The following is a 17,905-nucleotide window of genomic DNA, read 5'->3' as shown; positions in this document are numbered from 1 at the left end:
CTCTACATATTATTTCCACTGAAAGTGCTAAACTCTCATACAGTACATTAAAATCACCTCAGTTGCCAAATCTCGCTACATGGAAGGCTGTTGTGTGTCATTCCTCAGCTTAAAGTCTTTCTAGGAAAATGGCCATCAATTTTTCCAATGGACTTTTCAGTGGAAGAAGGACACAAATTAACCATAAGTTGTTTACATTTGATACCTACGATGATATTAAATTAGGGTTTTCATATTTCCCCTACATCATACAAGATCTATGCCTCTGCTACCATCCAGCACATCCAATTTTGATCAAGTGAGCCACTCACCGTTTGATCTTAGATTCGATGTTTCAGAGTATTTTATTTTTAATTTTTTTATTCAAATTTTATGAATACAAAATTTACTACGTGCTATCTTCTCATTGGGGAGCACCTATAAAAAATATTTAAAATAATTTTTCGATAAAATATAATGACCAAAATACCTTTTAAATATTTTAAGGATATTTTGGTCATTTTATTTTATTGAGAATATTATTTTCATATTTTTTTTTACAAGTGAGTGTTTAATAGAGGATTGGACGCCCAAAGTTTGGTCTAAAAACATTTTATATAAAAAATCTTAAAAATAAAACAATGTAGATATATGACATTTTGATTGGGGCAATCTTAGCCCTCTATTCTGACTGGACGGTTGGATAAGGGGAAGTATATAAGTTTTATGTTATAGGAGAAGCATATAAAGCTTGCCCATTAAATTATAGTAGGAACCTTCTGCCATCTCATTATCATTGAATGCTTTCTTTTATACACACAAGTTCTATGTGCTCCAGTGAAGAACTCAATCGATGCATGTGTGTTGCATACAGAGTTCGCAAAATCATCCGAGTAGTTTCTACTCGGTCGAGTTACTTGAGCCCTAGCCCTGGCCGAGCCCAAGTTGTACTGAGTTGGGTGTCCAACTCGAGGATATTAAAAATAAAAATAAAAAAATACAAAATTTAAAAAAATAAGAAATTTATTTGGGATATTTTTTTTTATGTTTCCTATCATTTTGATGAAGATTGGAAAGTGTTTTGGTAATAAGTACTTATTTTTACATTTTCCCATCTTTTTAGATTATTTTGAAAATACCCTCAATCACAAGCTTATCTATTCTTTTGCTATTTTTTTAACATCATTTTGAAGTGTTTTGCTTAACCTTACTTTAAACATATATTTTCTATTGATTTTTTATATTTTTAACTCTCTTTTTTTGCCACTACAGTATTGATTGAGTTGCTTAGACTCGACCTGAATAATCGGCTCAAGCCAAGACCGATTTATTTGGCCCGAGTTGCACTTTTGAACACTGGTTGCACATTGCCCTTGGTGGCAGCCCTTTCACCTCTAAAAGCCCAAAGTCTAGCTCTAATAAGAATATATCCTAACTATCTAAAGGGGTATCATTCTGTTTAGTAATGTAATAATCTTTTTTTTCTTTTTAAATGTGAATGTAGGAGAGAGTGGAACCTCTCTTGTAACAACTGTGAGCCTAGAGTATCTTAAGCTTTTGCTTGGTAGTAGACATACCGGTTTGTGTGAGGGTGGTCAAGTTGAAGTTTGTCCCAAAAAAATATGAAACAAGCCGATCTACTCTTTTTTTCTTTTGAACTATATTCACTTCTCATCCAAGAAAAAAGCTTGGGAAGAAGACTGATATTCTACTATGGTAAGAGGAAGGTGAAGGTTAGAAAGGGGTCGCAAGCTTTTTAAAGTTGTTCAAATCCTGTTGAGAAGTTTATTTTGTTAAAAAAAAAGCTCCAAAAATATAGATTAAAAAAAGAAATTCATGCGCTAAAATAATGCTTTTTGTTATGTTAGTATTTTAGTTTGAAAAATACTCGTTAGTATTTCAGAGTAATATAATTTATAATAAGCACTTCATAAGCTTTTAATATTAGTAAAGGAAGCTGTGAATATTTAGTCTCATATTAAATAATTGATCGAGGAGTGGTATTTATATAAAGAGTCCATACAACATGCTCCCACGAGAGCAGAGTGTTGGGTTTCTTTTTAATTATGATACAAGACTAAATGCATTTAGAGAAATATGCAAATAAGCTCGAGGGTATAACGCGGGAGATAAGTATTGAATGGATGTCATATCTATATACCTTGGCAGACGGTGGGTTACTATACAAACTCAATGGATATGATTATTGGAAAATATTCACGAGGCATGCTTCTGGTATGATAGTGGAGTAGTCCCAATATGTCTTAAAAGTCATGGTCGTCACTAAACTAATGTGCATCTTGACTAACGATTGGTCATAAAAGTCTATCAAGCCATCTCAATTTGAGATAAGCTCTAAGACATATATCCCTGAGGCCACATTATACATCTCCACACAATATTGAAAGAGTTTGGATATGGTATGATGCACTTTCAAACGTGTTATCGGTCAAATATGTGCATCTTCGCTAACGAACGGTCATAGATTATCTTGCCATCTCAATTTGAGACAAGCTCTTGGGCAATATTCTCAAGGCTGCAATGTACTTCTCCACACAATAGTGGAAGAGTTTGATACGGTACAATATGTCTTTGAGTCCGTTGTTAGCCAAAGAAGGAGTGTTTCACAAACAGAGCCATATGATATCGCATTGAGGTGTGCACTTGTGTATATATTCAATGAGGCTTCATATGCCTTTAGTCCAAATGTCATACAAATTGGACATCAATTGGTTCATCATCCATAATTCGTCGATAGCCAAAATATGACTTGACTGACTGCTCCAAACATTATATTTTGGGGATTGGTCCGAAATTATTGAAAATTTATATATTAAGCATTATATCCCTCATCCCAAAGTTTCAGATCATTTGGTGATGGCTTTGCCCCTCATCCATACTTGGCAACTGAATCCCTATACATTGTCTGCCAGAGAGATAACCAAGATGACATCCGGTCACTAAATTTGATATTTCTGTCATTCTATAGGGAGTTTTCTCATAGGACCTAGAGCATTTGATTTTGCCCTATCCACCACATAAATGCTACATCCTATCAATCTCTCATGTGAGAATGACAAGCTTTACAACAATAGCCATGACAACTGTACAAAAGCTTGACTGCCGCTACATGATAGCTCCCAAGATATAGAGAATCTTGAGCCCAAATTTTGTGAAGATGTGTGTCATAGTCCACTCTACAAAATTATCATATTCCTAGAGTTTATAATCTGTTGTGGTGAGAGCGGCTAAGCTCGTAATCCTCATATTTATTGTCATAATTTGCAGCAGAAATGTGTTCACTTTGATAGGCCATATCTCCCATGTCTCTAATCTATTAGAGGTGTGTTCGTATTTGAATCTCCTAACTCCTTATGAAATTTCAATGAAAAAGAATTCCTTATCAGAGAGCGGCTGTGAAATACTCAGACATGTCTATACTGTTTTACAAACTGGCAAGCGATGGATAAGAATAACCAATTTCTTTACCTTTCTCTTGGAATATCATGATGAATCTTGATAGTTACACACTCAAATTCAAACATCAGGACAAGATCGATATCAAGCATGGACAGAGCTTATTATTAAATCTATTTGGATACATTTTCAAATTCAAATAAGGATATGAGTTTATTGTTTCAAACCGAATAGTGAGAGATGAATAGATATGTTTAATGATTTAGATATGTTTCACCAATCTTCATCATTATCACCTAAGAAAGCCTATGTAAACCTATTTCCCAAAGAGAAAGGAGGAGGATGAAATTTTATACATGCCCATTTTATATTTCCCATTTTGTATGTGATATATATATATATATATATATATATATATATATATATATATATATATATATGGTATCAGAAACAATGACAACGAAATTGCATAATTAAAATTTCAGATACATAAGATAATTTTCTATAGAGACTGGGTGCTCGATCCGTTAAAGCCAAAGACATTAAATACCAAAGGGTTTAAAGCATGGGATAAAGTGTTCACATATCATAACACGAAAACCTTGCATAGTTGGTATGTTCAGTTCAAATTAACTAACTTTACAGAATTTCCTAACCAGTTTAAACACTGGTTTCTTCTATGGGGATCATGTGAACAAATCCTTCATGAACAAATAAAAATATCCCAGAGAAAATTATCTGAATACAACAAACATTGTTTAAAAAGAAACTACCATCTTTATTTTATGACTTTATACAAAGTCCCTTGGATCCTTAAATGAACATACACAATTACCGAATATGACATAGATAGATGAGATTATATTTCAGAACTTCATAGGCAAATAGCCGTAAAATGATGGGACAATTAAATAAACGAGTCCTTAGAACCTGAGAATACTTACATGAAAATAATCCCTACTTTTCCGCCACAGGATAATCCTAAAATGTGGATAACTGAATATGTTACAATTATGCTGCAACAAAATCCTAGATTAACTAAAGCAGAGCTTAAAAGGAAGTTGTTACTAGCCTTGGAAGAAGATAATAAAGATGACAAAATGTCTACATCAACCAAAGTTGAAGAAGAAGAAGAGGATTATAGTCCTCTAAATAGAGACGACTGTGAAGGAATTACTTTTCCTCCAAAAATAGAAACATAAAGAAAATACTTTTTTAAAGGGGACGGTGCGACTCCCAATTACCCAGGACACGACTCTCAGAACAAGGGGCCGATAGTCATCTGGATAGCTGACATCAACAACATTACTGTTCATCTTTCACTGTAGCTAACGGCCGACATAAATACCTTTCTACTATAGTGTCGGTGCGTCCGTACAATAATTCACCTTTCCACTGTAGTGTCGGTGCGTCCGTGTAATAATTCAACGGATTCCAAAATCTTACTTTGAAGTCCGGCCTTCAATCTATAAATAGGGAAGCCTCTCCCATGAGAGGCATCGTCGATTAGAGTTTACTTTGTGCTTTGAGTGTTAGAGTGTGATTTCTGCTTCGAGTGTTAGAGTGTGATTTGTGCTTTAAGTGTGCTTGTATATCCGGTGGTGTATCACTTAGCTGTGCATCTTACCAGCTGTACATCTTACCATCTGTGTATCTTACCACGTAAGTTTGTAAAACTTAATTAGATTTGTTACTCTGTTGTATTGTTCTTACTTAAGTTACCTATTTTTATTAATTCATTATCTGTTTTATCTGTGTATATCCTGTTCAGCTGTATTTGGTATCTTGCTATGCTGTATTTGGTTTTATAGCCAAGTTTTGAAAAATTTGCAAGTTTTAAATTATAACTAAAACCAAAGTCGTTGTGACCCAAATATCACTCTTAACAAACTAGAAAGTCAAGAAAGGTGTTGGGATTGTTTCCAATTGACTCGGTTAACAATTATAAAGTCAAAATGGCATATTTTATTAGGACAATATCTAATAGGACAACTTCTTCTAACACTCTTCGAGTAAACAAAAAGAAGAGGTTATTATTGACAATATTAAAAAACAAATCCAAAATTGGAATTTTTCGAAGTTTCTGGTAACAGATGTTTATAGGAGGGGGACTTTTGAGTTCAAAAGCAACTTTTCTATCAAAATAATGGAAGAAATTATTTATGTCATGGAAACCCAAGATAGTTCCAACTTTTATGTTCAAGGATGATTGAGGAATATAAAAAGAAAGGTTTTAACTATCTGTATATTGATCTTGTCCAAATAGTTGTTAAGCCCTTAACCAGAGCAGGGTTAAATAATTTTGTTTTATTTTGCTTAAGGGATAATAGGTACATAAGATTCCCAAGATTCACTGTTTAAGGGATCATTATGGATGTATGAGTATAGATCTTGGTCATCAAGTTAGTTTGGTGATAAGGCTCCTACTATTTACCTATATCTCCAAGAATCATACTATATTTATCCTGTAATTGTGTGATTGTCCTCTATATATAGAGGTACTTATTGATGTAAACATTCTTCTAAAATAGCGAAGATGTAGCCAGTTCGGCATCGACTTGAACCACGTAAATGTTGTGTTCTCTCTTCTTTTCTCTCCATATAATGTATATGCATGTATGCTCACACGAATTCTCTCCATTCAATGTCTGCGCATGTATGCTCCCACAAATTCTAACAATACAGGTGTGGATCGGGCTCATGGCTTGCTGTCTTTTTGTGAGTCGCGACCCATACTTGTTTTCCGATAATTCAGTGGTGCACAACGATCGAATGGTTTTATTTTTAGTTGTTAATGTCTAGTAGTCACTTATTTCCATTAGATGAAAATTTATTGTCATGGGGAGGTGATTTTTGGAGTCCGGTAGTTAATGATTGTTGCGTAGCTAAAACACCACAACTGTCCAGTGACCAACCACACCTTCATACTTGAAAAGCTAAATTCTACTCCATAAAGAGGGGTTTGTTTTTTCCATTTCTACACACAATCTTCTACCTTATTTTCTCACTCTTAATTTCTCTCTCCAAAATTCCCTACATACTTTTCATATCTAAAATTCATATTTACTTTCTCTCTCTAAATTAATGCAACTATGTTGCTTTGAAGGATTCCCACTTGCATTAAATCAATAAGATTACAGTGATCTTCTGTTTCTGATATCTCGAGGACTAATTTGCCTCATTCACCTTGTTGCACAATGATATAATTCGATTAAGGGGCCAAATGCAGTCATGAGATAAAACTGTTAGTGTGACTGAAAACAAGAAGGTCCTTCTATCTTTATTTAGATTTCTTTGTATCCTCCACAATAGTATTTCTCAACTCCCATTTCAGCCACTAATTTTTAACACTTGAAGCAGAAGCAACTGCGAGTTCTATCAAAGTGATGAACCAAGATTTCATAAAACTTGCTCAATTTGATGAAACAAATTCTAGAAGGTTTTTATTGATCACGCTTAAGCGTGCATATGTCCGCATCAAACACGTACTGAGGTTACCATCATCAAATGAAGAAGAGGACCCCAAGCTAACCAAATTTTCGTATAAATGATAGAGGAATACTATATTTGTCAGGGTCACATCCTCGATGTGCTCACTGATCCGATTTATGACTGGTATTCTTTAGTGGCATTGGTGAGTGAACTTTGACAACTACTACATACAAAATATCAAATAGAAGAACCAGGTAACCACATTTTCTTATTTTACATTATTTGGAATTTAAGTTCATTAAAATAAGCATATACTCAACCAAGTTTATGAATTACCCCTTATAGTAAATAAACTCAAATTAACTGGTATTGAGTTAGATGAATCATTTCAAGCGAGCATAATTATATATAACTTACTCCCTTTATGGAAAGAATTTCAAAAGAAGATGAAGCATAAAAAGGTTGATGTTGATTTGATTGATTTGTAGCGGCCCTTTGAGCTCCAAGAGCCTAAAGCCCATCCCTAATAAAAATACTTTCTTACTATCTGGAGGCGAAACATTTTGTTTACCTATATAATAATTTTCTTTCTTTTTAAACATGAACTTAGGACCTAATGAGAGTGGAATACCTAGTTGTGGCGATTGTCTTTATAGCCAAATCCTGTGAAGTTTTCTAGATGAAGTCATGCTCTAAATCAAATAAATTGATAAATTCATCAGATATTCATGGGGTTGATTGAATTACAATATGGAAATGAATTAATCCTAAAAAATTTTCGAATTTTTTACAATGCTCGCTGATATTTTTGTACCAAAACAATTATTCTAAATAAATAACTAGGAAAGAGAGAATTGATACTAGAGCAGCGCCTATTGCCTAGGGATGTCAAAAACCCGAAGTTGGGGCCTATATCAGACAATTTATTGCTTTACACGCTTGCCTTCTTCCTCCTTGGAAAAAATTGCTGCAAATTGTTTGAAATTGATCTTAGATGAATTGATCTTAGATGAATTTGGGTTGTAGGGTTTATGTGCCTAGGCCTTGGGTTTGCTCAAGGTTTTTTAGGGGTTTCCATAGCTACGACGGATGAAGTTGCAGGGCATCTAAGCTAACGGTTTTGGTTAGAAACCATAGACAACGGTTTTGGGTATATGGACTATAGGTGGGGTACACTGTGGTTTACTGCACTATTATAGTCCCTAGTGACTTATTAGTTATTAGACTATTTTAGGGTATTTTCCCTAGGTTTTATACGAAATGATTGCCATAGGCTTAGGAATTAGGGTCTCACCAAGGATTAGATTTTAGTTTTTAGGCTAAGGGATGTAGATAGTTGCGATAAGGATCTGATGATGATGAGGCTATGGGACAAAGAAATGCAACCAATTTCAACAGGGGTATCATAGTATGACAGTGATCACTTTTGCCTAAAGGTCCATAACCTTTGGCTTAATGATAGATATATTAGTTTGGGTGAGGGAGGTCAAGGGTTCATATCCTTGAATTTGGTCCCAAAAAATTCCCAAACAAAACCCACTTACCCATTTTCTTTTTGAAATATGAACTCCATTCACTTCTCATCCAAGAAAAAATACTAGGAAGAACAACAATATTCTACATTGGCAAGAGAGAGGTTAATATTAGCAAATGAGACACGAATTTTTTGAAGTCGTCGCTCAAATCTTGTTGGAAAAGGTTGTTTTGGTATGAAAAAAAGCTCTCAAACAATGATCTCAATATCAACAATTATAGATTGGAAAAAATAAATTCATGTGTTAAAAATAATGCATCTTGTTACACATTATTTAGACCATTTATTTGTGTTCATATATCCACCAAATTGCAGCCGAGGCCTCATACTGGCCTGCATCCGTTATAAAGTCTGTAGTATGGGATGATGACTCTGTAGTATGGGATGATGACTACGAGGCAGGTAAGTTTAGAGAATCAAACCCCCAAATGACTAAGAAAGGGGCTAGACGTGGTAGTAGTACAGCGTAAGCCCTAGTTGAAGGTCACAGCCTTCAATCTCAAATACACTGTCAAAAAATTAACTCTTTTCGGGATGGGTAGGGCCTGCTTTCCCCACAAACCTACCCAAAACCACCAAATGACGAAAACCAGACAAAAAGAAAAATTAATGAAAGGTAATAAATAACAAAAATTAAAATAGCATTTATAACCCTCCAAACTTCCCCTTTTTCTAATGTCTCCTCTTCTGTTACGAGTAGAAAACGACTAGCAACTAGAGTCATATCTTTCTCTAAAATATCGTTTGCAAAAACATTTTGTCCTTGTGGGAACAATTTGCATATGAACAATCATTTTCAATGTTTTGTTTCTCAGTCATAAGTCATGGGTTGGCTTTATGGTACAATTGTGATAAGATTTAAATGGATGGTCCAAGTTTAATGCATTGATTTGAATAGTCACATGACATAGGCTCTAATTTAGAGGGTAAAATATACATATTAAGAAACTGCCAGCTTTTTCCGTGGTCCACACGGGTGCACCACACCAACTAGTGGTCGGCCTTTAAGTACAGAATATTCGAGGAAGGAGCCAATGTATAGTGACAAAACCTAGGGTTTTCTTGATGAGGCATTTTGGGAAATACCTTCTTTTTCTTCCTTTTTTTGACCTCTTTTTATGGGTGAAAACAAAAGTAAAGTGCTGATAAGAAGGAAATTGTTGAAAATTAAATAAAAAGCAATAACAATCTTTTATCATTAATTATTGCTCTTAATTTTGGAGGTAATTGCTTTGCATTTTTTTTTTTTTTTTTTCTTACAACCCATTCTCCACATAAGAATTTAAAACCCTTGAGAAACAAGGCTGGTAACGGGCTGGACCTAGTTTGGGCCAGCCCCAATCCTAGTCCTGGTCTGTATAGGAGTTGCCTGAGCTAGGTCCGGCGCATACTGGGCCTAAGGGGCCCCAACCCTCGGTGGTCAAGGAGGGGGTAAGGTCAGACCTAGTACACTCAAAGATATAAAAGGAAAAAATTTAAGCAAACAAAGGGTTGGTCCGGGCTGGATGAGGCCGGCCATTTCATGGCCTAAGCCCCAACCCAGCCCGGTCCAACCATTGGCCTGTGTAGCTCCAAGTCTTATCTTAAAAATATCCAAGTCCCTATCCACACAACCAATGGATCATAATTCACCTAGCCACAACCAATGTACCCCTTGTGAACATTATTAAAAGGGTGCAGTTGGCATGCGGATACATCCGTAGCCATAGAGGTAAGGTGTACCTTAAAATTTTATCATGGTATATAATTTTGATGTAAAATGTTCTTAGGATTATCTCAAAATCTATTTTTATATCTAATTATAAAAGTTTAAATTTCAAAAATAGCTAAAATAAAGTAGATCTATAAATACATGAAAATCTTGAAAATGGATGGTGTAGATAATATGTTGGAAAATATACTATTTCTGGGACTTATAATTTTTTTTTTCATAATCATACATCTCGATGTGGAGATGTTCAATCAAAAGGTTTTTCAACATTAAAATTACCTTCTCCGATAGATTTTTTAGGCATATCCGTAGTTCAACATTATAAGGTTGCATCTTTATATAAACTTTTTCCTTATTAAAAAGAAAAAATAGAGTACTTTTGTATCTTTAACTCGATAAGATGATCCCGCAATTGTGGTCTTTCCTACTCCAACCAATCTTCCTAGTGATCACTCCACGTGTTCAATATTTTAACATATTTCCGACCTGTGTGAAGGAATTGGTTCGTTAAAGATTCTTCACCAGGTTAACAAAGTTCCAAGTTCTTTATCATTCAAAAGAAAAATAAGACATAAAACCGAAAAAAATAAATAAAAGAGTGAGGATGCTCCCACATCCATGTGTATAAGATTTCAAATAATCACCATTAAATTTTGGCACAAATATCTAGAAAAGTCAGGTCCCACATCCATATGATAACTTTTCTATAAATTTGTATCAAATTTAATGGTAATCTTTTGAGGTCCTACATACATAGATGTGGGAGGGTCTCATAGAATCATTAAAGAAAAAATGAAAATAGAAGGCATGAAAACATTTTAAAAAGTGTGTCCAGTATTCTCACAAGTGCAAATTGTGCATTCATTCCCTCGTGTAAAAGAGCTATTTAGAGGGCTTTTTAGATCTGAAAATTTGGGATTCATATTAGACTCACCATCAAATCACCAATGAGTATTTCGAGAAACAAAATTGGACTGAGTTTTTATTTTATTTCTTGAATATTAAAATTTTTTTCCAAAAAGAGTGAGTTTGAAATATTTTCTCTTTTAGGCCCCGAGATCTAAATAGCGTTTTACCCATAATACTTAATGGAAAAAGTTCATAGTTGCATCTTAATGTAAAACTAAAGATGCCCCTCAAAATTTAATCATAAAATAATGTTTGAATTTTGGAAAACCCTTTAATTAATTATCTCAACATCGAGATGTATGAATATGTAAATAAAAAATAAAAAATTGAATAAGCAAAATAGTTTATCTTGCAATACATTATTTGGTTAATCTATTTTCAAGATTCCCATGTGTTTATAGGTCTATTTGATTTGAACTATTTTTAGAGTTTAAAAATTTATAATTAGAGATAAAATTCTCAAGCTATCCTATGAATTTTTATATCAAAATTACATTTATGATAAAATTTAGAAGTACGCCTTAAATGAATTGTTCAAGGTTCCAAAGTTTTAAAAGATATCTTAGGGCATAAAAATTGTAGATTTTATTTTTTCTAATCCCCTGAGCTAATTTAAACCGCTCTTCTAAGGCCAAATAAATCTAAAAAAACATGTCTTTTTTAAAAATATTTTTCCCAAACTTTTAGAGAGAGATAAGGGCTTCATGGAGGTGAGATATTACCAAGAGGAGAGAGAGAGAGATGTGTTTGGAAAAACACATAAGGAGAGAAACATTCAGAGACAAAAAAGAGAGAAAGAGAGAAGTTTGTGATATATAAGTGAAAAGAGCGAAATGATTGGGTTTAGAAAGAGCATGTCTTTTTCACATTCATTTAAGTTAAAAAATAAATTTAAAGTGTTTAGAGTTAAAAGATATCTTTTTGAAACATTGTTTATCGAAAAAGGACAACGAAGATGTACTGAATATCCTAAACGGCAGCATTTTTCGAACGTTACTAACCTATGCCCTTATTCCACGTGGCGACATTGACAAAGGAAAGAGAGGTAGGGTCCACTTAAGTAGCCCTAAGATAAAGAGGTGGACCCCATCTCATCCGGATGACCTATGTCCTGATCTCACTCAATTCAAGCCTGGACCATGAAACTCAGCACATATATATCACCTTCCTCACTGTCCCCACATTTTCTTCCATTCAATTTATATGTAAGAAAAATATCATTGAAGGGGCCACCAAAATCCCTTCAAAAGACATTAAAGGGTACGAAGTTTCAATTGAGGAAGAGCTTACTTTTAAATTTGGAAAATTTTGTGTTTTCGTTATTATCAAAAAACCAAATAGTTTTTGTTATTATTGGAATGTTTGTTTTTTTCACTTCATAACAAAAAATTTTAAAAAAGATATTTTACCCTTTTTCGGTTTTTAAACAACTGAAAATAAGCAGAAGCTCGGAATTTGCATTCTCAACCAAAAATAGGAATGCGTATTCCATAAGCCTAAACGAGCCCTACTATTTTTGGTTGTTCAAGAACCGAAATTAGCTTATTTTCGGCTTTTGAGCAACTGAAAATCTAGCCATTTTGATTGTTAAAAAACAGAAAAAAGGAAAAAAAACTCTTTTTTTAAAATTTTCATTATGAAGTGAAAAAATTGAACATTCCAGTAATAACGTAAATTATTTGGTATTTTGGTAATAACAGAAACTATAACGCATATATACATAATTTTCCCTTTAAATTTTTTCATTTTTTGTAGATACATCTTCAAAAAATATTTTCAAAAAATTTTAAAGGGTAATTTTATATCCAATAGTCAAGATTACCATTGTATCAAAGATAAATGGTCTTATTTTCCCATATAATGTACTCAACATTTTTAGACACTTGATACCTTTACTCTAAAATATAGTAACTTTGTTTACTAGAGGTATTTTAGATAATTAATTAAAGATAAAATAGAAATTTGTGATAAAAAAATATTTATTAACTATAGTGGACAGTCACGTCATCTACATGAGAAGAGATATCACCCACATGCAATATTAATTATCACTAGTTTCTCATAAAAATATACTACATTATTCCTACTGATTAAAAATACTCTTGTTCTGAATTTTTTTAATTACAAAAAAATGATAATTCTAATAATATTGAATACATTAAGAAAATACTCCATATAGAAGATTACCCTAACATAAGCTATATTTAAATTATTTTGGTTCAAAGATTGGATTCTTAAAAAGCATAGGCTACTGGGCATTTCAAGGTAAAAGTTTATATAAGCTTGACACCTTAAATTGTAGATTAAAGTGTATCTCAAAAATCCATTAGAAGATGTTATTTTGATATTATAATTAATCATCTCGCTATCAAGAGTAAGGATGGATCACGAGTGTTTATTTTTAATCTCTTTTCTACAAATCATTTTGCAATGAAATTTGGGGCATGCTTTATCTAACAGGAGTGCATGATTAAAATAATAATAATAATAATAATTTCTTTTGATTGAAATTTACCAAAATACCCTAAAACTTTTGGGGCATTTTGGTCATTTATTTTCAACAAAAATATTTCTTTTTCTCTCTCTCTAGAGGAGCCCGAATAAGAAGATGAACAGTCAAAAATTTCACTGAAAAATGTTTTATATAAAAGATGAAAAATCAAGCAATATATTGGTGTGACAACTGAAAATTACCAATCCTAACTATTCATTGAATTCCATTCATATCAAACAGCTGTGAAGTGCGGTCACGTGAAAATTATATGTGGGCGTGGTCACATAAAAGCTTTTCCCAAACTAAAACTATTCGAATTCATTTGGTATTTGATAATTCCATATTATCCTATTTCACTTCTTATGCTTGGATGGTGTAGTCTTCCTAAGAGTCCATTAGAGGAATTAATTCCAAAGGCAACTCTTCATTATTCCATGGCATTTATCCCTCTGACTTTAGTTTGGTTTTTCTTAAGCTCCCCAACTTCATAATTAAAGGAATATATACTTTCATCATAGGTTTTTAATCCACCCAAGCTTCATGGTTCATGGAATTTGCCTTTTCATCTCAATTATTTATCCATTATATCTTCATAATTCATAAATATTCCATTTTATCCATATCTATAGCTTTTAAACATCTTTGCTTATGAGGCTACAAAGCAAAAGTAGATGTCGAATACTCTATTTAGTACCCCACAAAGCGTACTTAGTAAAGGGTTTTCTAACAGTTCCCTTTTGTAAGAAATGCCCCTTTGAGTCTATAACAAAACATCAATATGGAAATTGTTTGCAATTGAAAAGGATCTGAGGGTGTAAGGCCCTGTTTGGAGTGCCAACTTTCAGAGTGTACTATATACTTGTACCTTAATTGGTGGCATGCTGATGCAACATCATTCAAGGGTGCAATTTCAATAATGTAAGTAAGGCTGGCAACGAGCCGGACCAGACCTAGCCCAGACCCAGCCTGTTCCCTTGGTGGCAAGCCCAGGCTCGGCCTTGGCCTGGTCTGGGGCCAAGGCCAGGCCAATCAAAGAAATGGGAAATTGTCAAAAATAACCATTCTGTTTAGGCTATTGAAAAAACTCCAAATCTTCTAAAACCTAATTCATAACCCTATTCGTCAATGTTTACGATTTTGTGGCTAAAATATTCTTTACGGTAGTCTTAAGTCCGTGAAAGTTTGAAGAGATCCATATTGGCTTTACCACAATTGAGGTACTAATTGAATTGAAACCATCGGTAGTGTGTAGGCTATGATAGACTAGAACGGTTATGCTAGTATCTTGATGCTTCCTGTGATTTTTGCAGTCCACTTAGAACTGTCACGATCTTATAAAAACCAATATCGATGTTTGTGGTTGCACTTTCCAGGCATATTCCTAAATTCCCTTTCTTTTTCATGCCCCTCTCTCACTCTTGATTCTAGTGTCTAATAATTTTGTTTTAGCCATAAAATTATCATGGACTTTAAGCTAGAGCGCTTTAATCTTATGCAGACCAACCAGCACCCTCTTACAACCGTGATGCTTATATTAGACCATAACGGTCTTTGTAGCACGATGGTGGTGCACGACTTAAGAAACCATCACGGTAGTACTATTGCTACCGTGATGGTAGTATATAAGTTAAAGAAACCATCATGGTTTTAAAGCCACCTTAAAATGACTTTAGCAGTATTCTTACAACCGTGAGGGGTATTTTAGGTAAAAAAATGCAAATAACATGGTGACAGTGACCATAAGGGGTATAAATGAGGTTTTAAAAGATTCGGGTTTTTTTTTCTTAATAATTAAAAAAATATTTTTTTACAATTTTTAAAATAAGAAATACGAAGGAAATATGGGCTTAGCCGGGGCCAAACATGAGCGGGGCCGAACCTCAAGGCATGATGGCCAGGCCTTTCGGTCCACATTGTGTGGCACAGGCCCTAATTATTCAGACCGGGCCACCCGGCCCATTGCGACCCTTAAATGTAACTCGAACACCAACTATAACAATGTTTTGCCAATAGTGGGAGGAAAGAAAAACTCTTTTGCTGTTCCAGAATTTTCCTAAGGAAATGGACATCTTTGAAAGTTCATACAGTGCAGCAAGGACTTCGTTCCTTTCTTTTTAAGGTTTTCAAATGTTGATTGTCTTGGACAATTAGCTTGGAGTTCTTCATGTAAACCAGGTGTCAACCTTAAGATGCACCTCCAAAATTCAAGAAAAGATGTAATTTTGGTGTCAAAAATTTCAATGATGACTTGAAAATCTACTTTATATTTAATTATGAAATTTAAAATTTAAAAAGTCTGTAGCACTAAATCGAATTACTATATAAATTACTTTTATTAACAATAAGACGGTTTTCTTGTTCCTTCTCTGATAGGAATATGGATTTGAAATGATCCGAATTCCTCTTCATTTTGTTGTGCTCAATGAAGGAACTGATACTCCAAAAACATTTGTTCTAAGTCTTCTTCTTGCATAGAAGAATACAACTATTGCAAAAACTGGGATTTTAGTAGGTTGTGGCACGTAGTTTTGAGTAGGTGGAACCATTCTGTTTTTGTTCTTCTCCACATTCTTATCGGGTGATCCGGGAATTTGCCTAACATTTTTGCAGCTGATATTTCGATACAGAAATATCTCATTATTTCTCCCCACTGATATTTCTCATTTATTGCAACTGATATTTCTCATTTATGGCATAATTTTCTTGAAAAAATATTGGATCACCATGGGATACTTTAAAGTTTTAAATGAGTAATGCTTACCATTCCATTATTCACACAAATCCTTTGATGACTTATCAACTACCTTGCTCGAGGAATAGTTTTGCGAAAATGGAGACAAACCGGAATAACGTTCAATCTCTGGATTGAGAGGAACATCGATATATGTAAAAGTTCGTTTCATTCCTCTGTGCATCTCTATGACGGGTAAATCCCTATAAAAAAAGAGATGACTTTTGTGTAGTTTGTAATTTCATGTAATTATTAAGAATTTTTCTTGGATAGATCTCCCGTATAGATTGAGCAGATCTACAAATAGAAAAAAAATCATGAGAATGGACAATCTAGATGGGTGCAGTTTGCATACGTAGGTGCACTTTCAAATTTTATCATCGTATATAATTTTCATGTAAAATGTTCTTAGGATTATCTCAAAATCTATTTTTATATCTAATTATAAAATTTTAAATTTAAAAAATGGTTAAAATCAAGTAGATCTATAAACATATGAAAATATTGAAAATGGATGGTATAGATAATATGTTGTAAAATGCACTATTTTTTAGACTTAAAATCTTTTTATTTTTCATAGTCATATATCTCAATGCCGAGATGATCAATCAAAGGATTTTTCAACATTAAAACTACCTTTTCCGATGGATTTTTGAGGGGCATCCGTAGTTCTACATTATAAGCTAGCATCCTTATATAAACTTTTTCCTTATAATATATATTGTTTTTTTTCTTTAAAATCTTTTTTTTTTTACATCCGTACATATCAAGATTGAGATGATCTATTATAGGTTTTTTTCCCGTCAAACCGACCTTTTTTCTTTTCCTTTTTTTTTAGTAGTTTTCTGAGGTGTGCCTTTGTTTTATAGTGTAAAGTTGCAACCTTATGTAAACTGTCATTTATCTTTGTGTTTTTCTCAGTTCATGTGTTCGTACGATTTAAAGAAAAAAAAAAGTTTCATGTGTTCCATATGTCTCAAGCAAGACCATGGACATTCTTCTCAGTAACTCCGTTAAAAGATTCAAATATACCTTAACCAATCACATCTAGAAAAGTATAATAAGATTATGTATCTTTGGTACATGGTGGTCACAATTAATCTTGACCATTGAATGTAAAATTGGGTGGCTACATTTATTCTATTGACCAAGTTCAAAATTCAAAAGAAATTTTCTCAAACTTTACAACACACCTAAACTATCAGATTTCACATCTGATGATTATTTTATGACCTTCTTGTACCAGAAATAAATGATCTCATTATATACAAACCCATCACGCCTGAGACGGGAATAATGAGCAAGATTTTGAATAGTTTGTAGTCATGCACGTTTTTCACATATTGAACCTGCTGGTTCACAATTGGACCCCCCACAAGGGATCAAAAGAGTAAAAAAAGTTAAAAGAATACATGCAATTATCTCTCTCCCTCTCTCTCTCTCTAATTCTCATGTGTTCCATCTGTGTGTCAAGTGATACCAACTGGGAAGGTGGACTTGCTATTACTCATGAAACGCATGGAAAGATCTTGCTTCCACAATCAATGATCTCCAAGATCTCCCAGCAAGTCAAAAAGAGTTAAAAAATTATATATATACTAAAAAATCCAAAAAATATGAAAATGTATTTGAAGTATGATTAAACAAAGCACATCCAATGCATTACTAACAAATCTCAATTTTTTTGGGATTTTACAT

General features: G+C 33.5%; 1 protein-coding gene across 1 annotated transcript; it reads right to left on the bottom strand.

Moving 5' to 3' along the window:
- Window positions 1–15,780: 15,780 nt before the first annotated feature.
- Window positions 15,781–17,484, bottom strand: LOC105421472 (small ribosomal subunit protein uS4m). The gene is given in 7 exon segments (XM_088847821.1): window positions 15,781–15,928; window positions 15,930–16,141; window positions 16,174–16,212; window positions 16,214–16,340; window positions 16,342–16,418; window positions 16,420–16,504; window positions 17,441–17,484. Coding segments are annotated over 7 exon segments (732 nt in total).
- Window positions 17,485–17,905: the final 421 nt, after the last annotated feature.

Source organism: Amborella trichopoda, chromosome 9 (assembly GCF_054954075.1).
Source record: "Amborella trichopoda isolate Santa Cruz 75 chromosome 9, AtrichopodaSantaCruz75HAP2 v2.0, whole genome shotgun sequence".
NCBI lineage: Eukaryota > Viridiplantae > Streptophyta > Magnoliopsida > Amborellales > Amborellaceae > Amborella > Amborella trichopoda.
This window is presented reverse-complemented; position numbering and strand designations above follow the sequence as displayed.